Source organism: Boleophthalmus pectinirostris, unplaced genomic scaffold (assembly GCF_026225935.1).
Source record: "Boleophthalmus pectinirostris isolate CB_2022bp ecotype Guang Dong unplaced genomic scaffold, ASM2622593v1 HiC_scaffold_7, whole genome shotgun sequence".
Classification (NCBI taxonomy): domain Eukaryota; kingdom Metazoa; phylum Chordata; class Actinopteri; order Gobiiformes; family Gobiidae; genus Boleophthalmus; species Boleophthalmus pectinirostris.
Genome location: NW_026571473.1, coordinates 24,641,382 through 24,668,713, shown reverse-complemented (window position 1 = coordinate 24,668,713; position 27,332 = coordinate 24,641,382). Strand labels below are relative to the sequence as shown.

The window sequence follows — 27,332 nt, the reverse complement described above, 5'->3', positions numbered from 1 at the left end:
AGTTGATATCGTTACCAGTTCTCTTCTATATAAAAACATACTTTCCCTAGGCCTGTATAATACATAATAACAAAAAGTAATTCAAAATCCTCTTGCACACTATTTGGGCTGTCAGAGTGCCTAATTTACTCATGTGGCTCATTATTAAATATGAATACCAAGCGCCGGCAGCACACAGTGAGAGTGTGAGCTGCGATCCGTGCGGTAAGGAGCATTATAATTCACCACGGGTACATTTCATCACATATACTTGTCAGGGAAACATGTCAGGGGCTATCTTCTCCTGCTTGCATGCAACTGGCCAGCTTCAGTCAGCACTTCATCCCAATGATAGATTCCAGATAGACATTAAGCTACAAAGCCCACGGTGTGCCAGCTCACCCCTGGGTGCCATAGACGATTGGTTTCGACCCAAGTTTAACAGAATTGGACATGGCAGGCAGAACTTGGTGACCCCATATTTTAGCAGGATCATTTGGCATCACAAATCAGCAGCAGCAGGCAGTGAACCAGGGGTGTAAAGTCAGACAAGCTGCAGCAATGTGGCTACTACGAGACGAGTGTAAAGTGTAAGTGTGGAAACAGACTGGGTGCTCGAAAAGAGAGGGCTGGTCACATTTGGTTGGTAAGTTATGTCATTGTATAGGAATGAGATGTGATGGTTGATGAAAAAATGTATAATAATTTTAGTCACAATTGTAATAAAATGTCTAAAAAAACATTGCAGAAAATGTAAAATAGGAGCTTGGCTGTTAAGTGAATGAAGAGAACTGAAGGAGGGGAGGGCGTGCCCTAAATTTGAACAGAATTATTTGGCATCACAAAGTCAGTGAACTATGGCTGCAGTGATATGCCTAAGGGATATGGCAAACTGTAGCTTTTGTTATACACGTGCTAACTGGGCCTATATCCACAAAAAATAGATGTGTGTTTCTTAAACAATCATACAGCCCTAATGATTATAAAGTATTATGATCAGTTATAGGCAATAAATATCTGCAGTTCATTGTATAAAAGACATGTCACTTACCATGTTGACTTCTGACACCATGTCTATGCTCGCCACGTCTATGCTCATGCCCACAGCAACTGGCGGACCTGAACACACACAAAAAAAGGGTGCAATAAATAAGAAACTTTGCGGGGACACTTTTGGGTGGGACACATCATGTGAAGAAGAAGCTTTGCTTACCTCCGAAGTCTGGCCGAAGTCTAATATCGTAGCCCTTCAACAATTTATCTACCGTCTCTTTGACAAAGGACATGTTCCCGGGCTCATTGACGCTGAAAAACAACAAAAAAAAAAGAACACTGATAAAAATTTTTGGCGACAATATCCTACTTCCTACTTTTGCGCTTTGGAAAAACTCCCCAGACAACAGACCCCGCCACTTCTCACCTCTGGGCGCAACACATCACCGCCACCACCAGCGCCACAGAAAGTACGTCCCACAACCCCGATCCCCCGCGCCTCCAGCCCGGCATCCCCCCTGTCTGTGCGAGCGTCTGAGTGCCGCTGGTTCCGCTATCCAGAGTTCAACAAATGCGCCAATGGAGAAGCCACGGTCCCGACGCGCTCCGCTAAATCAGGTGAGACGACTCGTTCCACATGGTGCCTTTCTCTAGTGCAGCGGACTCTCTGAACATGCTTCATCGGGCAGAGACGACAGTGCGTTACTTGTGTGGCAGGAGGGAGAGGAGCTCAGGGAAACTCTAGCGAGGACCTCAAGCAACGCGCTGGCTCCGTATCCCCATCCTCTGTTTAGTTTTCAGATTATATTAGCCTGTACTTCTCCATGACAGCCGCATTACTTTTTGTCACACGCCCTTTTCTGAGCTCTCCACACCACTTTAGCGCACAGAGACAGATCCACAGGTTCGCGGCAGGTGTGTGCGCATGCGTAAAACAACTTAAGAAACATTATAAGAAGTATTGCAATCAAGAAAAAACTTTAAATTTGTGTTTTTTCTATGATCATTCGTAATATTGGTATCCTATTAAGCCTATTTATGATATTTATGATCTGTTACTGTGTTTTGGTGCTGGGATTAACTTTCCATTATCGACAGTGAGTGTATCTAAATTAGCCCATAGTTGTTAAGAGTGGGTCCACCATCATTTTCCAGCAGCAAACTATGAAATTTCCTCTTGCAGGCAACACCACATTTTACTCTGTGTTCCTTACATAGTGTTTGTTTCCCTATAAGCATTAAACATGAGCTATGATGAACTCCTAATTATATCCATTCACATCACTCCAAAGGGCACCTCAACATCTTCAACTCTGCATTCTGTCCTACTTTCATCCTTCTTCTGTCTTCAAAATAAATGCATTTCCCCTATATACTGTATATACCCCCAGTGGAGAGCACAAGTTCAAAGGACCCAGTGGCAGTGGTAGGGTGTGGGGTGATCTGAGGTCATCATAAGGCATATTGAGTGGCACTTGACTTGCAGCTGGAGGGAGACTCAGTCATGTTGTATTTGGCCCCTGTCAAACCAGAGGCGTTCCTGTGTCACTTAAAATCCTCCTGCTGCTGCTCAGCTCTGCTCTGATACACTCTGCCACTGCACAGTGCATTATTCACATGTTCAACACACACATTTGTACTGGCACTTTGGCACCAGTGAACGGAAATGCTGGTAGTTTTGAATATAATGAAAGCAAGTGGTTTGTATTTGCAGTTAAAAGGCAATTATATGAGGTACATGACATGGAGATAAGGAGTGGTGTCTAACAATACATTAGAGTGAATAGAGTTGGGAAATTGGTTTGGAGTAATTAATAATATGAATAGTATTGGTGGAGTTGCATGCAAAATTTGAATATTGGGTATATTGTTCAAAATGTTGTGTAATTAATGTTGGATTGCCGAAATATCTTCTGATTATAGCAATAATAGCATCCTACCATTCTGTCTGAGTGGAGCGTTTGGCTTTTGTGCTTTCTTCAGCCACTAGTAGCCTCATCTATTGCTAAAATTGGTAGGACTGTCATATTAGTTGAATTAGAACCATTATGATAAATAATTGATTGTGCTAATCCTAATACAAAATTGTGTAGTCAAGATTATTAACTTTAACTTAGTCAATGTGCACATACACATTTCCTCGAGGGGAAAAGTTGCTCAAGGATTGTTGCTTTCTAGCGGAGTACATCGTGAGATGTGTCAGCTTTTGTTTTAGTTCACTTTAGGCGTACTGATGCAGAGCCTCTCTCTAAGGATCATTTCAACAATGGTGATTTGAATTATGTTTTCAATCATCTTAAATTATTTTCTCAATAATTAAGCAGCCCTAACTATTTGGGTTGACAGCTCATTATTTAGAAATGGATAGTCTTTGTTTTATTGTTTTATAGTTTTGTTTTAATAACTAGTATAATTAAAATCAGGAACAAAACTCTTACCTCGTATCATAGATTGCGTACAGCTTTTTGTTACCATCAACTGCATTCCTGCAAGAGAACAGAGGACACTTTCAGTTTCTATGACTCAGTTTAGATGTATACATTTCAGCCAAAACCCATAAAGATGCTGCTAAGGACAAAATTCTGAACAAGATTAATGATAGCGAGAGACAGGGAGTGGTCCTAACAGTGTTGTGCAGAATGATGAAACATGCTGCGTGTGTGCTTCTTCTGTCACAGACTGGGAGAGCTCGGATGGTAATGAAAGAGTTCAAGATGGAGATTTTGGAGGTTACTGACCAATTTAAGTCACAAAACACACCCCCAACTCCCTCACACACACGGCTACATACACACTCACTCTGATAACAGTCAATGAGTTTGCCAAGAGCCAACTCCATTTACCATGATGAAAAACAGCATCATTTGGTTAGATTCAACTATTTATCCACATAGGTCTCATTGGCTGAACTGGAAAGTATATTTATTTATGGTTACAAATGATTAAAACATTGTTACCCCCTCTTTTCTTAGATCACCTGCTCTGTACCAAATGTTGGACGTTCTTGCAAGAGGGTTATACAAAAGCAAATGGCAAAAAAAAAAAAAAAATGATAAAGCCGTATAATAATAATAATACAGTATTAATCAGTTTTATATAGCACTTTTGTGGACACTTAAAGACGCTTTACAGACCATTATTCATTCACTCCATCAGTCCGGTGGTGGTAAACTACTGTTGTACCCACAGCTGCCCTGGGACAGACTGACAGAAGCAAGATGGCCAGTCTGCGTCATTGGCCTCTCCCACCACCACCCTCACTCACGCACACAACACTTTTTAGGCAATGTAGGTAAAGTGTCTTGCCTAAGGACACAACAACAATTTTTGTGACCGGCGCTCCACTGTGGCACCTGATTTTCCCAGCGGTCTCCATCCAAGTACTAACCAGGCCGGGGCTTGTTTAGCTTCTGAGATCTGACGGGATCGGCCTTTGACAATCTGTTATGGCCACAGTATCACTAATATCTCATAGTAGGCTGCGTGTTCTCTACTGACCCCTTGTGGTTAGACTTAACTGTGGCCCTATCTCGCAGTGGAACACCATTTCCACACCATCTTCTAGAAACAGCCCACTTGAAATCTCACTCTCTTCCTCTCCTCTGTTCTCGCTACTCTGTATTGTGATATCTCAGATGTTTGCGTAGTTGTTGAGATCCCTCTTATGGCGGTCTTTATAACTACTATGGACCACTTTTCACTCTCCTCTCCTCCTCCTCCACCCCCTCCCATCTGTGCGCCTCTCCTCCGCTCCATCGCTGCTTGGATCTTCTTGGCTGCGTGACCACGGGCTGCACGCTGCTCTGTAAGAGAATTCGCACTATTTGGATACTCCCTCGGATTTGTTCTCCTTTTCATTTTGATTTCTTGCTAAGCTTGCTGGCTGCCGGTGCCTCCTGTGAGACTTGTCTAAATAGGATGTTCGGTCAGCACAAGTGTGGGGAATCGCTCTTTTTCCCTCACCAACCTTTTAATCGTTTTGGGCCAAAATAAAGCTCGCTGTCAGTGAATTTAGCCTCCGCTTTTTCGCGTCTCTTTTTCCGATACGCAATCACTGATGGAGGACCCGTCCCTCACGTTTGATGCCGAGAGGAACTAGCTATCATTAGTGCGCGAAGAGAGGACTAGAGAAGGAGAAGAAAACCCGCGGAGCTGCGAGAGGAGGAGGAGGAGAGAAGTTAGCGCATCGTCTTCTTGTGTGGTAAGCTTTCGACGCTTGTGCAGCAGAGCGGTATGGCACGGTACAGTGGCGAGATGCGCTGGGACGTGTGGGTAACGCAGTGGAGTGGAGTGTATCTAGATAAGCTGCATTGAGGAGACGAGGAGTGAAGACAAGAGAGGTGGGCTATGCACGCTTTTCTGACGGTAATAAATGAGATCTGAGTCATGAATGAGGGGGATGCGGTGCAGATCTGCGTTCACTTTGGCGAGGCACCGCGGGGATTTACAGTGCCGCTGCCGGTTTGAGCACATGTGGACTGGGACAATTATTATACGAGCCCGGCGGTGATGTAGATGGATGCAGGTAGAGTTTGCAGGGTTCTAGCTCAAGTCTGGAAGCCATGTTCCTGGGTTAACTTGAGGCCAGGGCGCGCTGTTTCATTTTTTTTTATTCAATTGTGCCTTGGTTTGTTTGGAACAAGTTACCCAAGTATGGAGGGCTTAAGGGCTTCCCGTTGTTCTTATATTGGTGGTATGGTGGTTGTGTGTGTGTGTTTTTTTTTGTATTATTTTACTTTAGACCTTGAAGTCTCTACATTTGATTGATGCAGTATTGATGATTTGTTAAATGGGGATTGAATGGACCACATAGGCTGAGACTTGTAGCCTATGCACCAATCTTAAGTTCTTCAGTCAATTAGTTCACACTTTGACTACATTTTTTTTAACCAGAAAATGATTTATTCTACAATGAGATTGATGGATCCAGTTAAATATATATATACCCTAGTTTATGCCATACACTCTTTACTTTATGTAGAATTTATGTAGCCATTTTGTCATTGTGCATCTCTAAGTATAACTTTGTATGCGTTTCTTTCTCTTATTGTCTAAACTTTGCTTGTATGGTTATTGCATTTCTTGATATCTTGTTATGAGGTGACTGTGGAAAGACCTGCTTTTTAATAGCGGTGCTTAATTTCATGCATAATCAGTCAGAGTAATTCAATCAAGCTCATTCTTGTATCAGATTTTCAAAGTGGTGGTGTCTGCTTTCAGGGATGGACAATGGAAAGAGCCTCTGTGCCGTTACAATGAGACAAGTGTGGATCTGTGCACTGCTTTTGAGCATCACCTGGCGATCGAGGTAAGAACTGACACCTGTCACCAGCCTCCATAGATCAGGACTAACCAGACCTGAGCTGAACCAGGACTAGAAATGGATTTATGGCTGTAGCAGGACTTACTCAAGAATAAAACAAGGCTGAATTAAGACTGATCATGAATCTATAACTAAATCAGAAATGAACCCTACTACCATATCCATGCACCAAAAGCCTAATGGGACTAAATAAGAAATGTATTTAAAATTTATTCAAACCTGGTCAAAAGTCTGGCTACACTAGGCAAAAAGAAGAGCTGAACAGCAGGAATTCAAATTACTCTCTGTATACCAGGTCTTATCCGAGATATAAAGCACTCATTAATATGTATTGTCTCTAAATGGGACAAAACATATTCAATCTGGACAAATACAGGTCTAATCTAGTTCCAAATGGGCACTCCCTAAGGACTAAACCAGGTCTAAACTAACTGAATAAAACTGTCTCTCAAAAGTTGTAATTGAATTTGAAACCTCAATAGTTAAAGCCTCTTGAGCACCAAAAATGGGACCTATTCCATAGTTTTGACAGCACCCTCTTACAGGCTTAATGGCGTGTCGTTTAAAACATAAACACCATTCTGTTATTAGACTGTATCTTTTATTATATACACTTTATGGCTTCGTCCTTGAGTCCAAAGTCGTAATCACTGCCAACCCCTTTCTTTTCCTCCCTCTCTTCCTCTCCCTTTCTTTCTCTCCTCTTTCTTTGTGTCTTGTGCAGCCTCTCGCAGGATCTAGCAGGAAGTGCCAGTGAGGCCGAGATCAATAACAACATTACCATATTCACTCGCATCCTGGACGGGCTGCTGGATGGGTACGACAACCGACTCCGCCCCGGACTTGGAGGTAAATGCCCCAGAAACAAAGAACGCATAGGTTGTTTTCAGCATTCAGTATCCGATGATGCCGGTGTATTTCTCCAATGGGGGTAGAAGCCTCTGGTCTATCAGTTATAATACAGTATTTTTTCACAAGATCCAGATGAAAAATGTTCAACCTAATTATTTTTTATAAAAGAAAAGGTTCATTATTCCAATATCTTGCTATGAAAGTCAATTAAAGATGGCAAGGCACTACCAGAAACTCAAAAATTCCACTATGGATTCTATGCTATATTTATAGCTAATCCAAAATCATTATTATCTCACAAAATCCGCTGATATACATTAGTGATTTTGCTTGGGCCTCATCTCTGTTATACTCTACAGGCCTATAGAACGCTGCGTTGTCAGCTGAAACCAAGCAAAACAGTTACATCTAAAACACTCAGGTAATTAGCACTGCTCCATTTATGCCCAGAGGTAAGAACACATTGTGCTGGGCTAAAAATGTAAAACTCTAAGGGGAAGGTTGTATGTTAAGCTATAGGTGGATTAGAACATGGTCCATGTGTTTAGATCACAACAATGTAAAGGATTTATTCATGGGTTTCAGTTATAAGCGACATTTTGACGACTTTATACTATCTTGTTTTAATGTATTCATCGCAATGGTAATAGTCCTAATTATCCATCACTCTGAAACCTTTGGAAAATGTACTATTGCCACTATTATAAGAATATATATTGTAGGGAGGGCATCTGGCATAAATTTTTGACTACAGATGAAATTATGAAATACACAAACAGAGACAGAAGAAACTGCATGTATTTATATTAGGGGTGTAACAAAAAGCGAAATATCGTGATATCGTATTGTCAAAGTTCTTACAATAATTTTGTGGACCATCACAATATATCGAATTACAAGTCTCTTTGCTTAAATTAAGACAAAGGGAACTACATCGACCATGATCGTTTGCTCCATTTCAGTGTAGACTATAAAAAGAAATAACAGTTCTAAGCACTTTTAAGTCTTCGTTCTTTGGATTAAGTCTTGTCAAGACAATTTAAGAGGAAAATGTAACATATTAACAGTTTTGTTAGCTTCCACAAAATATCTCAATAAATATCGTACAGTGAGATTTAAAGCGTGAAAATATCAAACCTAGAGCTTTGGATATTGTCACATCCCTAATCGTGAGCCTTGCCACCATGTCTTGAGTTTTCCCATGATATTGCTATAATTATCGTACCATGAGGTTCATACCATGACGATATCGTATCGTGAGACTTGGATGTCGTTACACCTCTAAAATTTTTATATAATATGGCTTGTTAGGATTCTTTCCACCAGAAAATTTGTGACTTTGTGAGCTATTCTACAACTTTATAGCCAATCTATCAACATTTTTAAGTTTAGCAACTTTAATTTATGGTCTGGATGAGATGTTTCTGATTTCATATTTGCATTCCACAAAGTCTTGATTTTATGTACCTGCTGTCCTTTTAGGGATCAGAAAAGGAGAACAGCTGTTGTGTTTTAAAATGATACGACATCAAAATGCCTATCCAATCCAGTTTTACATCTAGCACCTTATTTTCACCTTCCCAAAAACCATCTCACAAGACCAAAGATGACATGTATTATCATCAGACCTAGAAGTCTATATGTAGAACACTGCTCCCTGCCCTCATTCATTTAGCAGTGGATCTAAATTTATCCCGGCCTGTGACAAAGACATGATCACCTGTCAGGACCTCCTAAAGATGATTTAACATTACCATGGTGACCACATCTGCAGTCATGACCTTGAAGGAGCCATTTTTCCTCTCCATTTAACACCGACTCAATTGTTCCCAGTTTGAAAAGGGCACAAACTTGTGAGCCCTCAACATAAAGAGGGGATGTGGCTTTGTAATGCCTGTAATATTAACAGGGGGTATGTTGGACTTAGTTTTCTACTGACATTTTGCTGTGTACGGTGGTGTGTGGGTGCATTGCTTGTCCTGCAGATGTTTGTCCTTTGGGGCTGACAGCTCTCTCTGGTGCAGGACGTTAGGAATGAGCTATGAATGCAAAACACATTTACAATGGACTTAGGCCTCCTCTGGCTCAGGACAGATCATAAATAACTCACCAGTGCAATGAAAGGAAAAGTAGGAACTAGAAAGTGCCAACAAAAGTGCCAACAAAAGTGCCAACAAGAGAAAATGTTTTACTTTTGAGCAAGTCAAGTTCAGGTGGCAAGATTTATTGTGCTTCACTTACAACTGCAACTAAAATCACCTTTAATGAGATGATGACCTCAAATGAAAAGGCTATTGTCACTCTCATTTTTTTTAATATGTTAAAGCAGCAAATACCAAATTTTCAAACCCAGAGGCATTTAAATCAAATGAACTGATTCCTTTCTTTCAAGAACTCTTAGGCACATATTGTTAGAACAGTTTTTTTTTTTCATCCATGAAGTGAAACTCAAAGTAAAACAGAGGTGGACCACCAAAGCACAACCAATCCGCAGCCATTTTGCACTTTGCAAGCTGATCTTCCTTCTGGGTTTGCAATCAATAAAATACTTAATGCCAACAGTATTGCTTTTACACTATAAACTGTATAGTGAAAAAAACTACATTTGCTAATTTACAAAAATAACCTTGGGTATCACACCGTTGATTTTGTCTCTGAAGATTTGCTGCTTGCAATATTTGTCATAAAATGCTCTGAACTATCATTCACTGCCCAAATCCAGTATTTCTGGTCTTTTTTAATGGTATCAGCTGCCTAGCAGTGAAGGGTCATTAATCATCAGCACTCTGTATCTCTCTCATTTTCTTAAGAGCCCTGCTTTGTGTGCAATATTTGTGCATCCTCCACAGAAGAAGAAAAGGGCTAATGAAATACAAGTCATTTGAGTTTGTGTTTGAGTTTGTGCTCATTCTGTGCTCAGTGCTTTCTAGGGATGGGAATAGCTGCTGGACAATGAGCTGTTAATTGGAGCTCATAATGTAACAGGCAACACAAAAAAATGTTTTAGTGAAACATTCTTATTTTTACAGTTCTCAAAAGCACTGTTACCACGAACAATTATTAATTTTCATTAACGCTGACGCTTAACATAATGTCATGTAGGTAATTATTATTTTGTGGTCCAGTCTGAAGATGGTTGTTATTTATTGATTACACAAAGTAAAATGTTGAATTTTTCATGTTTTACAGAAAAAGTCACAGAAATCAAGACAAACATCTTTGTCACCAGTTTTGGTCCAGTATCTGACACTGAAATGGTAGGCGCCTCCTTTAATAATAATAATGTTGTTGTCGTATTTAATAACAGCTATTTGTCTATGCAGTTCTTAGTGAGTTATGATATTGTGCTTTTATTATATCTACAATTAAACTGAGCTAACAAACTAAGAGTCTTTAAATCTTGCATATAAAAACATTTGTGGTTTTGTCTCTTAGGAATACACCATAGATGTGTTCTTTCGTCAGAGCTGGAAGGATGAGCGTCTGTGTTTTAAGGGCCCCATGAAACAGCTGGCTCTCAACAATCTATTGGCCAGTAATATTTGGACCCCTGACACCTTCTTTCTGAATGGAAAAAAGTCCATTGCCCACAACATGACCACACCCAACAAACTTCTGAGGCTGAATGAGGATGGGACGCTGCTGTACACCATGAGGTAATCACAACTTTACACTATATTATATACTTTTCCTATCAGTGAATAGGTTTCAGTCTTGTTTTGTCATTACATTCAATAAGGCATACGTTCTTGTCATGTTCTGCAACCGTTTGAGTCAGTAGTCCTTTTATTACCAAAGTTCTGCAACATCATAAAGCTTGTTAGTAGATGATATAGAGGGAATCTAGTCAAGGGTGTAGCATCAATTTCTGGGCCCTGAGTACAAATCATCTTGGTGGGCCTGCACTACATGTTGTCCAATAAAAAATGCACATTATACACCCCTCTTTGCACTGGGCCCTGGGTTAACAGTACCCTTTATTCCCCGCAGTCCAACTACAGCTAATACAAATGCTGGTGTAGAACTGTAAACTATGTCTTATCTGCATCTTTTACCAGACCAATAGCAACAATCTGATAATATTTTACTATTCCATCTCAAATGCGTTCCATCCTCATGAACTTAAAACATAAGATATAAGGTTTAATGTGTCTGTCAGCACAAGGCAAGCACACTGACATGATTTATTGATTTATTAAAGCCACAAGATTACAATTTCAAATTTGTGGACTCATCAAAAAAAAAAAATACACCTCAACATTTGTGGATTTTCTGTAGGTAACCAGATACTAAAACTGTGGTTATTTTCATTTCTGTTATGATTTCACTTATGTTATTATATGTTCCATTGTATAAGAATGTAAATTTTTACTTGCCCAAAATAAATGCATACAATAAAAAAATATAAATAAAATAGTAACAAAACTAGACATTTACAATCATTGCTTGTATTGCTACTATAAAAAGACACATATGGACAAAAGTAGAACTTTCCCGAATAGTTTTGGATTGATTTGGAACTATATTAGAAAAAAATAGTTCAGAATCACATGGTTATATGACAGAAAATACTATTTTGTGTAAAAATAAATCTATTGTTTATTATTGTTGTGTCAGAATGCCTTGGTATCCCTTGGTATCGAAATGCGAAACTTTACTATTGTGCCAACCCTACTGTAATGTCATCTGAACCCTAAACAGTACACACTTACAGTGTCTGTTTGGTAATGTAGCCCACATGCTTTGACACTGCGTTGCACAAAATGGAGGGTTGAGCGTTTCACATCGACATCAGTCACTGTTAAACATGTCTGTGAGTCGCCGAAACCTTTACTTTGCTCCGTGGGTGCATGACCTTTTCCTGCTTATTACCACGTCTCCTCTCAATCACACTCCAGTTAAATGTTTCAACACCACAGCTCCAATAGCACCCCCAGTCACTCCAGCCGCTGGGCTCCTCTGTGTGGGATGGACCCTTACTGTGCTCAGGCTGATCATGAAAACACTGTAGCGTCTATTGTCTAAAAGTGAGCTCAATATTTTACGTAAGTGATTTTTTAATTCACTGGGTCTAGGGCAATTATTGTAATATCTGTAGTTCAGTTTGGACTGAAAGCCACAATATTCAACAATAAATATGAAAAAAAATTCAGTATTAAGTATTTTGCACCCATTACAATTGTAAAAGTAGTGGTAGTAGTATTAGTATCAGTAGTTAATGTTGCACTATGCACATTTTTGGAGGCGGGTCTGCCATCCGCTTTGCTGCATGGTAATATTATTGCTTTGCCTGGAAAGTTACACAGTGTGGCATTAAACTCTATATCTCCACAAAGACAAGCAAGTGATGCAACCGGGTCAAGTTACACGTCAGACGCGTGAATAGGCGAGTGACTGTACAAATGATGTAAGATAGATAGATGTATAGTTATACTGTGGAACATTCTAGGCAAATCACTAAAGTCTCCATGGAGACAAGCAAGTGGCAGACACCCTCTAGAAAGTTACCTTTAATTAGCTGCATATTTTTGTGAAATATTTGTACTTCTTCTCAGGTGCATTTTTCTTAAGAGTTAATATTACCAGGCCACTTCAAACTATGTATGAAGTTTTATTTGTGCACTAATTGTAATAGGTCTTCTTGGTTAAAATTTGAGTAGATTTGTTCATAGTTTAGATTGAAACAACTGTATATTTTTGCAGTGAATTCAGCTGCCTTTTTCACTTTCATCAAGCGAGAAGAGCACCTCATTTACATCTCTGTTATTTCAATGCTGTGTCATCATCTTATCAGCTCTTTCAAAATCAAATGTTCACACAAGACGCCAGGGGAAATGCACTGTCAAAAACGCCTATTGATCTCTAAATTGTTACAAATCTACCACACTACAAGCCATTAAAGCAAGCGCTCTGTGGTCGCTAATGGGAGTGGAGTTATTAGAGACATTTATGCATGCATTACTTTACCACTATGGGACTTCCACAGTACAAGCCCTGGCCATTGTACCATGGAATTGAGTGAGGAGAAAGAATGAGTTTCGATCCAAGATACATTTCTAAACTCAATTTTAAGCAATTGCACATCAGTGAAACTAGTGTAATTTGTTGAAACATCCTGAAGATCGTATCTATGTAAAACAATATGATTTCAGCTTTAGGCAGTCATTTGTCTTGTTGTCTCTCTGTCCTTATTGGCTGCTGTGATTTATTAAGGAGCATGTAAAAAGCATTCACCTTCACTAATTAATGCTGCTCAGATAGTGCCTGTACTCTAAGGAGCCCACCTTCAAACATCTGCTGATACTAAATAAATATTGTGCTGATGTGAACAATGCTCCGTAAACACTGGACGGAGGTGGAGAGGCAGACAATTCTGGCACTACACAGCATAAGTACCGTTACTTTAAAATAATAAACACACCTGATTTATAAAGCTACACATCCACCCAACATACTGTACATTTAAATGTTTTCTTTGTAAAATCTACTACTACTGCTATTATTACACATTTTACTACTACTACTACTACTACTACAAATACTGCTGCTGTTATTGCTAGTACTGCAACCACTAATATTACTGTTTAATAGCTCTAATTAAGACTATTTGAGGGAATACTTTATGATTACTATAAATTACTAAACACACAGAGACCTAAAGAGGCCTAGCAATTATGGGTATTATCATGAGCAGTATTAGGATACTACCCTCTACAAATCAGATGCTAAAATGACTATGCTGTCCATTTTTTCTGATATAGAATACTGCAGAACATAGAAATAAAAAACCTTGCCTAATTTGATTATGGCACCAATTGGCCACAAGAGGGAGTGTTCCACCCAAACAGTCCATAGCAGTAAAAGGCTGATGATACAGGATAACACATCACTCTTGAGCACACTGTACATGATAATAGTCCTGTATGCAGGATAACAGACTGTGTCTATCTTTACCCCATAGTGTAATCCTGCTCTGAATGTGTGGAGGAGAGTGGGGCAGAGACAGAGGGGCAGATGGCGTCACTCACAAATCCCTCAGAAGAACTGCATGCAATCTTACGAGCACTTTCTCTCACCACTAAACACATCCCATAGACTTTTCTCATTGAAAATTGTATATAGTTTTTATGGTTGCTTTTACTTTGTAGTAGGTGCAGTGTTCCACAGTAGGGCTTAAATTATCTTGAGTTTAGTCAGTTACAAACCTTAAACTGCATTAATACACATTTAGTCTGGACAGGCTTTTCTATCCATAGATATGACCTCTAACTAGGTTGTGTGGTGTTTGCGTGTGTACATGGACACAGATACATTAAATGCCATACTGTGGAACATTCCATGCAAAGCAATAATGTATCTGACAAGCAGGGGACAAACCCTCCATCTGAAAAATTACATACTGTAGCTTTAAATAAAAATCTTAAATTATTTCCACATATTCTTTATAAAAATTGCACCAGTGTATTTGATCATGTATTTTGTAGCAAGATGAATTTTCATAACCCAAACAATAATAATTATATATGTATATATGTATTAAATATGTATTTATTTATTTTTTTAATCTAAAATTGTATGTTTACATTTAAAGTCAAACTAAATTAGACAAATACATCAAAACATATCACTATCCTCAGATTCTCTTTTAATAGCATAATATACTGTGCTGTTATGCTCATTCAAGATTCAACAGCAAATTACTACTTCCAAAAATACATCCATGGATATAAACTCTTAAAAATTAACACATAAAAATAAGCATCTGACTACTCAGTTTTATTCCACAGAAATAGAGTAAGTGCACAGATGCTGCCAGCAGAGGGCACCCTAACACAAATGTATAAGCCTGCTTCAGTCTATCCCACAACGAGGACCAATTTATTTTGTTTTCTCCCAAATCACGGTGCTATTTTGAAGTGCTACAAGTAGATGGCAGCCTTACCCCGTTAAAATATTTGGCTGCTTTTCCAAACCTCCTCCCTGCTCTCTCATATAATTTTTCCTCTGAGATCCCACAGCGAGTCCCTCTTGTGGTTCAGTTGCTTATTGCTCACTTCTGGGGTAAATTGCACTTTAGCCTGTCGTCACAGTAATGAAGACAAACTACTGTATTCGAAGCTCTGCGGCTGCACACTAAATTGAGCACATGTAAATGAAACAAATGAGTTATAATCAAGGGAAGCACCAGTTTGAAGCAGTGATCATGTTGCTAATGGAAACGATGATAGTGCCTTATTGAGTTCAAACAGGATAGTTTATGTTACACTTTTATATTGTTAGTGGTTAATTTTAATTTGTGTCAGTTGTGTAAAGTAATTGAGATGTCTTTTTTCAGGCTAACCATCTCTGCGGAGTGCCCCATGCAGCTGGAGGATTTCCCTATGGATGCCCACGCTTGTCCACTTAAGTTTGGGAGTTGTGAGTCAGTTTTCCCTATTTTCAAAAATAAGTAATTTTCTTTGGCACTTAACCACATACCCTTTTATCTTTCATTTGTACGAAGTTTACAATACTTGATATTAGGTATTCTTTAAAACAAAGTGAACATATAATAGGGGTGTAACGATATCCAAGTCTCACGATATGATATTGTCACGGTATACATCTTACATGATATTTTGTAGAGGCTAACATGCCTTGACAAGACTTAATCCTAAGAACTAAGACTTAAAAGTGCTTACAGCTGTTATTTCTATTATCTATTATAGTCTACACTGAAATGGAGCAAAGGATCATGGTCTGTGTAGTTCCCTCTGTCTGTTTTTTTAGCTATTGCTGCACCATAACTATTCATTTAAGCAAAGAGACTTGTAATTCGATATATATTGTGATGGTCTACGATATTATTGTGAGAACTTTGACGATATTTTTGTTATTGTTACCTCCCTAACCTATAAGTGACTCTTCAAAAACATTATAAACTGAAGTATATTAAGAGAGGTTTTGTAATCCATTCATTGATTAGACTAATCCTTTCTTGACATCTGATGCAGTATTTTTTTTTCTAGTTTGAATCATATATAGGACCAAAGAATTAATCAAATAAGGCTTGCAATTTGTAGAATTATCACATCACAATGGCTGAAATTATTTTTGGTATAATGCAATGCCCTCTTCTTTTTTATCTTTATGCACCTGGGGGTGTTTAAAATGTGCACACATCTGAAACCAGACTTGAAAACATAAATTGCAAACCTAATCTCAGTTGCAATTTGTACTTCATATTTATTTTTTTTTCTGAAATTGTGTGCACTACCAGATATTGGTATTGGTTCATTATAAAGTGTATGGGTGTACATTGCACAAAGACACATGGTAACTCTGATTTTACTAATGATAAATCAAAGGTATTACTATTTTTTGATCTGTGTTATAATGTTGTTTCCTCATCACTCATTTCTCAAACAGAAACCACCATTCCACCTTGTGATGTCATGTGGCAATACAGGAAGTGCTCTATTGTGTTTTAAACTCCATACACCTGCACTAGAATCATTTGGATTTCAACCCTGGAATCGCAAATCTCTTCAAAACAGCTAAAAGGCAGGTGATAACTTGTAAATCAGCAGTACATGATATCACAAGGTGGGACAAAGTTTTGGAGTAATAATGCAGGATTACTCAAACATGCATGAATGGAATAAAACACAATTCCAGGTCTGTTTTTGATGAGGTAACAACATTATAACGTGGCTTTGGTTTTAGGATCTTTTAAGATGAATTACAAACACAAACCTAAAGGCTGTAACATTGATCAGGAAGTGCAGGAAGTCAGTGTTGTTCTTTGTTATTGTGGCCATTGATGTGAACATAATGAAAGTGAAGTAATTACCCTGTATACGTCCTCTATGCTATGGTTCACCTTGTCCAGTGGTGGTGGATGTGTGTCCCTCAGGTGTGGGGCAGACAGCAAAGGAGCAGCCTGTGACACTGGGCTCCTGATTAAACTATTCATCATTATGTCAGCTCCACTCTGCTGCATCCTCCTCTGCACCACATTAGACAGGAAATACACACCTATAGGAAACCAAGGTAACACCTGCTATATAGGGCCAGTAGTGTTGGTAAACAATTTAGAGTAGAAATGACCCCTGAAGAAGGTTGAGACAAAAGACTGCCTTTTAATAATAGATCCTAATTTAATAATGGATACTAAATAAAAGTTTTCTGTATGTCTTTATATCCTCACAAGCTCTTGTTCCCATGAACCAAAAAGTATTGTCAATTATTTGAGCAATACTTCCTTGGGTATTTGTGCTTTCCAAATGCTCACATTATCTATTTGAAATGTGCCTTTGCCACCGATCAACTTTATAAATAACACAATTAACTTATTTGGTATAAAAATGTCTATAGTCTCTACGATTTGGGACTCAGGTCCGCTCCAACTATAAAGCTGTGTGTGTTTATAGTGAAATTATGATGAAAAATTGGACTACTGTACCAGTGATATGTTCATCTTGATCCTTGTTGACTTTTTAGACATTTATAGACTTAAACTGCCTCTTTTACAACTTTGAGGCATCTTCAGTTATTTTTACTTGATAGATGGATTATCAAACCAAAAAAATAATAATAAAAGAAAATATCTCCTCAAAGTCTTACTTAATATGCCAAAATACTCTCCCATCATTTGGTAAGTTATTTCTGTAGCCAGAGCTCTTGGGGAAGACTGACAGTAGTTTGGCCGCCAATATGTGCCTACAGATCACCTCCACCACATTCAGACAAGGCAATGTGGGTGAAGTGTCACTATTGTTTTATCAGTGTTAAGTTAAGTTTTCATCTAAACACATCTCATTTACTATTTGCTTTAAAATGATTAGTATTTCTGTAAATACATTTTGCAGACCCAGTTTCTTTAATTATCTCATTATGAAACTGTTTACTCCCACACACCTCCCTTTAGTGTCCAGTCTTCCCTCCACCCTTTAAGCTAGTTAGCTTGCCTGTCACCGTGAGACTAAAATACCTAGGGAGCTCCTGTAGCGCCAGCTTAAGATTAGCTGGAGGTCCTCCCTGTGACGTGCTGATGGCTATCTCTGACTGAGCTGCTGGAGCCAATGGACAATACACTAAAGCAAAGGCATGTGTTTAAAGGGCACAAGTACTTCAACTTATCATTACCTGAAGTACTTATTATTATTATTATTTTAACTGATTTGATTGATGTCCTTTTAGTTGTTTATAAAGAAACACAGGTTTTACATTTTCAGTCGTTCTAGTCACATTGGCTGATGGATTATGTTTGAGCCAGATCATCTTAAAAATACAATAAAGGTTCTGTGTATAGACTAATGTGTAATGAAATAACAACACATATTTATTCTGTGAATGTGTTGTTGTTTTATTACACATTAGTCTGTACACAAAACATTTATTGTATTTTTAAGATGATTTTTTTATGAGTAGAGTTCTAGCTTTGTCTGCATTTTGTGATAGGATTACTTACAGTATAAAGTTTATGTCAATCCTAAATTCATTGTGAATATTTTACATGTTTTGGCAGTGAAAACACACATGCAAAATAGCATAACAAAATATACTAAAAGAAATGACTCTGTTGGCTAAACATTCACATAGACTTAATAGATTGCCTGCCTTCAGGGGTAGAGTGTCCAGTGCCACAGAGTCACTCCCACTGCGCTCTGAGAATCTCTGAGCATCACTGAGCATCTCTGAGCCATCAGTGATAAGATCAGAGATAGAGTCTGGGATTTGGAATCCAGCCAAGTTGATAAAAGTCCTTCACATCAATTAGACAGTGCTTAAAATACAAAGGTCATTAAATACGTCAAAGAGTTTCTATCCGTATAGTGCAATGGGTTACAGTGCATTGTGACATGAAGGATTGTATGAAACTATTTACCTTTTTTAAAATGCTCCTTATATAATTTGATTACCAAATGGTACCAAATTGCCAAATGACAAAAATCCTAAATCTTTCATGTGATCTCTAGTAAAGCCTGCAAGGCTCATCATTTATTAATTTTTCATTAACTTATCATTCATACATCTGACCAACATATAGTCCCAGGGATGATCATTCACAAAGGGCCATTTTAGAGTCACCATTTTATCAGTTCACACATATATATATATATATATATATATATATATATATATATATATATATATATATATATATATATATATATATATATATATATATTATATTATATATATATATATATATTTTTTTTAATGGCAGAACAACACACTGTAAGACCTTTAAAGCTCAACTCTAAAGCGACACACCCCGTAATCTCGCTGAGAGCAGTAGCCACTGCTACCGGGCCAGACAAAATTATAGTGATTTGTTATCTGACAATGCATATCCATTACACACTATCATTATGGTTGCCAGATTTTGACCAGATTCTCCATAGATTCTCAGATTCTTTACCCTAGAAATACAGATGAAATTGAATACGTTATGTCAAATTACGAAAGAATCCACCACTGTGCGCATACCCTTGTTTAAAATTGTCCCACGGAGTTTCCTGTTTCCTGTTGGCTCCGCCTGCATTAACCCTGGCTAATCCGTTGACCTAATGGACAGCACTCAGCATGAGCTGAGGCTTTAGGCTGTGTCAGAGCGGCCCTGCGCCGTGTTAATCACCTCTGTGTTCTTCAGCCGCAACAAATGTCTCACTGCTCACTCACAGTGGGCTACTGCCGATACTGTATGTCATGCAAATACTAACATCATGCCACCATAGACCACCTGTGTACACACATGCTACTGTTTATTCAACAATTATGTAAAACTACTCTGCTTTGCACAGCCTGATGTCTCACTGCTCACTCAGTGTGTCACCATACACTACCTGTGTACAGCAGTGACAACCCCCTAAGCGTCTCACATTCTGAACACCACCTATATAGTGTACCATGTTTTTTTTTTAGTAGAGGGGTCTCTAACTTTTTTCTCTTGTGCGCTTCCTTTACAAAAACAAAAATCCCAGAGTTACTAATTTTAGTGGTCACAAGAAAATGAGTGTATATATGTATAAGAGCCACAGCAACTTTTAGATGGGGTACAGTTGGAAGCTTATAAAACTATAAACCATTATCCTTTTATTAGTGCACAAAGTTAAACATCAAAAGGATTTACAATTGTAATGGGCATTTTGTTAATCAAATATTAGTTATTCAACACAATACATATAATTTATAAATCCCTTGGTGAGCTACTTAGAAGCGTAGGGCTGCTGGTAGCTTCCGAGCTACAGGTTGGAGACCCCTGTTTTAGTAATTATAAATCTGAGAACTAGTGAATCAATAGTAATAATATTTTCTTGTTTTAATTAAGGATGGTTTATGAGTTATTGGTAGTATTGATGATATTGGAGGATGTTCACATGTCGTAAATTTTAGCCAAAATTTTTGACCATGGCTCATGAGTGAAAATATGATTTATAATATCCCAGATGTATGTATATATGTGTGTGTGTGTGTGTGTGTGTGTGTGTGTGTATATATATATATATATATATATATATATATATATATATATATATATATATATATATATATATATATATATATATATATATATATATATATATATATATATATATATAGGCCACAACGACAAGACAGTTATTGGATATCGGTGTAGGCAAAAAAATAAATACTATCCCTAGTTTTAAATCATATTGATGTTCAAAATGATCCTACAGCCTAATGTCAGGGATTTAAAATGTACTACAACAAGCATTCATTATTTAATTTCACATTTCCTTGAAATCTAAAATCGTTCCAAGTTCCCCCTGTCATGTGCTTGCATACTCCCATAGGCCCCTATATCCCTGTTTGGGAAACATTGGTGTTACTAGACATGGACGACTACACTGTTTAGCACAGACAAGCAAAATGGCTAGCAATATTAGGCCTACATGTAATTAGCTATGAAAAAGCAAGTAATGTGTAAAGCGGTGTTATATAGTTGTTCTAACCAAGGATTAAACCAAATCCAAACTGCTCTGTGTGTCAATATTCTCACCATGTCTACAGTATTGCAGAATTACAGGACTAAACCATGTTCTAGACCAGAACTAACCAAAGGAAGGGCAAAAATATCGATACAATACAACAGCAAAACATGTTACATTAACTCATAATTCATTCACTCTTCAGGTACAATAAGTGGCGTAAAGTAATATTTCTATAGCTCCAGATGTCTCCTTTAATCACACATGCATTTATAGGACACAACAACAATATACATTTCCGGTAGGAGGCTAAAACTCTCCACCTTGTTTTTATTTTAACAGATTTCTCTACCAAATGACTCACTAAGCTTTTACTGTACATTTTTGTTCAGTATTCAGTTTCACCCTATCACAGCATTTGTGCAGTCGCAACCAAACAAATGATCTATGTTTCCATTTACATCTAATGATAGAAATGATGGAGAGGAGACATAAGCATGTGTTTTTAGTTATGTTTTGAAATCCTTGACATATTACTCATGCAACAAATGTTTCTTGAGTCAAAGAAGCAAAAGCCTGCTGCTGCTGTCAGCTGTTCACAGTGCTGTGAGACAATGTAGTGTGTTGCAGTATAATCCAGACTAGTTGACTGGGGTCATTCTAAATTGCAGTGGAGCCTTTAACACTGGATTAATGCTGTTGTTTGATTGGACAGCACTCTGCAATACAACACAACTACACATTCACCACTACAGTAAATGGAAAGTAGTTTTTATTTGAGTATTTTACAAAGACAGGCCCTCAAAGAAATGCATTAATGTATTATATTTACATTGACACTTATAACTAATCCCAACTCCTCCATAAGCAACACATTAATCTGCAAAAGGCTTTTCTAGCACAGTGTTAGCATTCACACATGCTGCGCATGGTCACCAACATCTGTATATTGTGATTACATGAGGCCCAAACAGCAGCGCTCTTAGCACTGACACCAACTTAATCTGGGTGTAATGAAGCAAAGTGGGGGAAAGGTCAAGTGTTGTGTCACTGCTAACACCACCGCTATTTAGCTTTAGCAACAGAGACACCTCCTATAAGAGGAGTGTGCCTATGATCCCACAGCCATGTTTTGTCACATTTACAAGATATAATCCATAATTTCTTAACCTTAACCAGAATCTTGAAACCAAGACCTAACCTTAACCATTACTTACGTAGAGCCACTCCCGATATGAAATCATGTAAACATTTTTTGACCATATTTGGGTTGACACTCTCATTTGGGAGGTCTACATCACAAATCTTGTGTGGCATTATTAATGACTGCAATTATTGGCATGCTGTAATTTATCACCCTCACTTCTGTTCAGTCAACCTCTGCTGAACAACCACACAAAACATTACAATAGCAATAATTATGTAATTAATTGCAACCTTCCTTTTACAAAGCCAATTGTCTGAGATAGTGACTTAGTCTAATCTGTGCTAAATGCATCCATCTTACATTTCTACTGTATTGACCACCAGTCTGTGGCCCTCAGTTGGTCTGTCGCTTCATTGGTCCATCAACACCATATTATTCATGTTAATTATATAATAATTTGAGCTGTAGGCCTTTAGTCGTTTATTTGATTGGTCAGTGAAGTCATAATCGACCAAAACTTGTGTTAGTTTACTAATTATTTTATTTAGAAGACTTGTATAGTGTGAGTTAGCTGATGATGAATTCACATGCAGTTGTAATCTTTTGAGTGTGCTTTGGGTCACATCATAATAGTTTATATTGCCTTTCCACACCCTGCTTTATTTGACTATAGTTGGTCGAGGTCATCTCTTTAGATGGCCAAGAATTTCTTTACTACATCCGTAGTAATCATTAATACATTATTTTATTATTTTTTAAAGGCAGTGATTTATAGTATATAATGAAGACATATAGTATATAATGACAAATAGACATAGACTTGGAATTTGTTGAACGCAGTTTTACAATTAGAATAACCATATTGTTTTACAACATATCACTGATGGACATAATTACCCTGGTTGATGCTACTTGTACAAACCTTTTTGTCACTTAACTCTTCCCACTGAGACATAATGAGAGTGACAACACAATGATTCTGAGGTTTTTCATTTATTATAGCTGTTACTTCCCTGCTCTCAATTTCTCTCTATATTAAATTTGCTGAATGCTGTCAGAGTAAAGTAGAGCTCTCGAACAAATATGCTTTGCTCACAGATGCATACCCGATCTCTGAGGTGGTCTACATTTGGACAGAGGGAGCTGCAAAGTCTGTGGTGGTGGCAGAGGAGGGCTCTCGACTCAACCAGTACCATCTTATCGGACAGACAGCTGGGACCGAGGACATAAACACCAGTAGAGGTAAACCAGTACACACAGTCACACGGCCACTGTCGTCTATCAGTATTGTTTTATTGTGAATATTCACACAGAACTAAATCTTCTCCCCTTATACTAGTTTACATACACAGACTAGTTACAGAATTCATGAAGCTTCTTGGATGAATGTGGGACTACATCGGCATGATCTCTCGTTTCTCTGTGGTGATGAGCTTTACTATAGCCACAGCTGCCCTAGGGCTGACAGCCTCTTCAACAGCACAGACACTTTATTTGTGCACAGTAATACTATATCTGATTTTGGAAAAGCCTCACTTGGATGTCACTGGATTTTTCCCTCCCTTCCTGCTCTCTCTCCAGCTAAGCCCAGATATTCTCCCTGTCATCACTCTGTGTCCCATCCCGAGATGCTGTGCGAAGGAAATGTTTTCAAATCAAGCTGGATAGAGACAATGAATGAGGATTTGAGGAGGCCTCCCACACATCGCCAGCTGTCTAAAGTCGAGATGGAAGAGAGAAAAAAATCACTCATCTATGGTCTGAGCCATTGGGCCTGTAGAGTTAATCCACCCATCGCAGTTGTGCTTTTACCGAGTGACGTCACTATGCTCTGATTGGTCGGGTACTGGTGACACGTGGGGCCCGGGCGGCATCTGCTTAATTCTGTTATGTAAAGAACTATGATAATACATTTGCACTGGGACCTTATGAGTATATGACTGGGGAGGTCCTCCATATCTGTAATGTATACTGGGATATGGCTTTATCCCATATCAGCCAGGAATAGACTGGATAATGTACAAGAACTAAACATTATAGCACGCTGCTTTAAAACCTCAGCTGACTGGAGTAAATCCACTCGTGCTGCACATTCAATCCAATAGAAAGGCTCAACAAGTTGCACTATAGGATTCAGAGTTATATCTTAAATATGTGATATCGTAATTAAAATGGCCATGACTCTCCAATACAGGCCTCTAATACAAATGTAGTTGTTGTGTTGTTCTGAAATTTCATTTTTGATTAATCAAAATAATTTAAATAGTTGTGATATTCTAAAGGTGTTCTAAAGTTGTTGAAATTCTAAAGGTGTCTTTTAAAACATTATTTTGGAAAATTGATACACTTTTATATTTGTAATTTCCCTGATATTAGATTACCTATAAGTGTATAAATAATTCCTTGTGCAAGTTTTGATATTGATTATTCAAAATGGTATGTTTTTAAAAAACACTTTTATAATTGCATTACATTTTAGCAGCAGGTTCAATGTCTCAGTGGAGGTGGGTGGACACACCAAGCTAACATGGCCTTAATTAGCATTGCTAATCTGAGGTACAAACCCTCCTTAACAAGCCAGGAATAGATCAGGCTAGTGCTCACAGCAGCTATACCTGGCCTTTGACCTTTCAGGTTGAGCTGGAGCGAATGACAATATGGACATAGGAAGTGAACAGAAATGCTAAGCTAACAGTGGTACTTCACACACTACGGATAAAGAATCAACAGATGGTCAAGAACATGGACTTACCAGTTCACTAACATAGCAGCGTTGTTCTCTGCTATGAACGGAAGCTCCCCGCACACGCTCCAAAAGCCCAGCAGTAAAATCCACCACAGCCGCCGCATCTTTCCTCAGGACAGTCCCAAGAGTCCCATCCAGGTCTGGGGCAGGCCCTCAGAATTGGCACCACAGATCAAGGCAGCTAACCATTCGCCCCGAGAGAGCGTCTGTCCCTCGCATTAAGGACATGTTGCTTTAGTCCCAAACAGAAAATCCCAAATAAAGTTTTCCTCTGCAGTGCCCAGGGTCAGCCCCCCTCCGCTCCGATCATCTGTGCACCTGTAATCAGCGCTTGTCCTGCTCCTGTTTTTAGTGTTTCAAGCAAAAGGATGTATGTCCCAATCAAGCGTGGCCTGGCCTGACATAATGGGACGAGGAAAGAGGCAGAGAGAGAGCGGGAGGAAGCGAGAGAGCTACAGGATGCAGATTGTGACAAGGGATTAGTGAGACAGAAAAATCGGATTTTGCCAGGAGAAAGCAGCAGTCATCTGTGGATTTTCTATAGTTTATCAGTACTCCATGGCTCGACAGGATTTTTGAGTAAAAATCCTTCAAATGCAATCTTCACTTTAACAAGATATTTTTTAACATAAACCAGTTTTTAGATATTTTGGGCATTCATATTTTGTGTCAATAAAGTTGTTGGGTTCATGATTTACAACAGTAGTTAAAAGACAAAAACAACTTAATGTTACAATGCAGGTTAAGTATATATGTTAACACTGACTACACAGACTGTTTATTCATCTAAGCTGTGGTTCCCACTCTGAGGCTCATGTGCAACTGGTGGTACACCAGCTCCCTCCCATGGTACATGTACATCACTGTTTTGTCATTCACATCACACTAGATTGTATAAGAGGACGTTTTATTGTGTCTTTTTTAACAAAATGTTTGAGATAACCCTCAACTGTACAAAGAACATTCATCTTCACATAAAGATTTTTATTAAAAAGTAGTACCAAAAATGTTATGTTTACTAATTTGACATGTTTTCGGTTCACACTACATTATCGAAAGCCATATTCAATTTAAATATTCAATTTAATGCTGTTTAGGCATGGCGTTATCTAGGACTGAAACTCTATTGGATTTTTCTTGGGTTTATAAATGAATGCATATTTTTAAATAACATCTCTCCTTGTTTTATCTTCAGGACGGTATACAGTGATGATGGCTCACTTCTACCTGAAGAGGAAGATTGGTTACTTTGTGATCCAGACCTATATGCCCTGCTTCATGACCGTCATTCTGTCCCAGGTCTCATTTTGGCTCAACCGTGAGTCCGTCCCGGCACGCACAGTCTTTGGTCAGTCTTTTATTCTTCATATCTTTCTCATATTCTCTTATTTTATGAATGTGCCTGAGTTCCTAGAAACAGTGAGGAGAACGCAGAGTGGATAGTGGCTAATGCTAATGCTTGCATGTATATCCTGATGTTATAATGCGCTGTAATGTGTTGGGCTTTAATCTGAGAGAGTGGAGACCAGAGGAAGCCTGACCTACTTCCCCTACTTACTGTAGGTGTGACCACTGTGCTGACCATGACCACTCTGAGCATCAGCGCACGAAACTCCCTCCCCAAAGTGGCCTACGCTACAGCCATGGACTGGTTCATTGCCGTGTGTTACGCTTTTGTCTTCTCTGCGCTCATCGAGTTTGCCACAGTCAACTACTTCACAAAGAGGAGCTGGGCCTGGGACGGCAAGAAGGCTATGGAGGCACAGCAGCCCAAGGTACAACCTGATGACGCTTTATGTGCCATAAAGTAAACGCTTCAACATAACATAAAAGAGAGCATAAGCGACACAGATCATAAGAGGCATCAAATAACTAAAGGCTAGTAAATAGTAATGTGTCAGTGAAAAGAGGTGTATTTTATACACATATATACACATCACCGGTCCAGTTTAAGATCTCTACTGCCACAAAACAAGTGCTGTAAAAAACTGACTTATTGAGGGATGTTTTCCTGGTGATAGTGGCCTTTACATTATAATATTGAAATGTTTCCTTTCTCCACAGAAAAAGGACCATCTGGCTTTGTCAAAGAAACCCAACAACACCTGTTCGACTGGAGTGAACTACACAGCCAACCTGACAAAGGACGCCTCCATCTCCACCATCTCCAACAGCACAGCAGTCCAGCTCAAACCCACTGAGTCCAAGGCCCCTGACCCCAAAAAGACTTACAACAGCGTCAGCAAGATTGACAAGATGTCCCGGATAGTGTTCCCCGTCCTGTTTGGGACCTTTAACCTGGTCTACTGGGCCACATATTTGAATCGGGAGCCCGTCATCAAAGGAGCTGTGTAA

The 27,332-nt window shown here is 38.6% G+C and overlaps 1 protein-coding gene across 1 annotated transcript; it reads left to right on the top strand.

The window, feature by feature from the left end:
• The first annotated feature begins 1,551 nt into the window (after positions 1–1,551).
• gabra5 (gamma-aminobutyric acid type A receptor subunit alpha5) lies at positions 1,552–27,332 on the top strand. The gene is made up of 11 exons (XM_020918943.2): positions 1,552–1,590; positions 2,811–2,918; positions 6,174–6,280; positions 7,020–7,144; positions 10,337–10,404; positions 10,583–10,803; positions 15,483–15,565; positions 23,330–23,473; positions 26,173–26,325; positions 26,541–26,752; positions 27,042–27,332. The coding sequence occupies exons 1-11, from the start codon at positions 1,552–1,554 to the stop codon at positions 27,330–27,332; spliced, it is 1,551 nt and encodes a 516-aa protein (XP_020774602.2).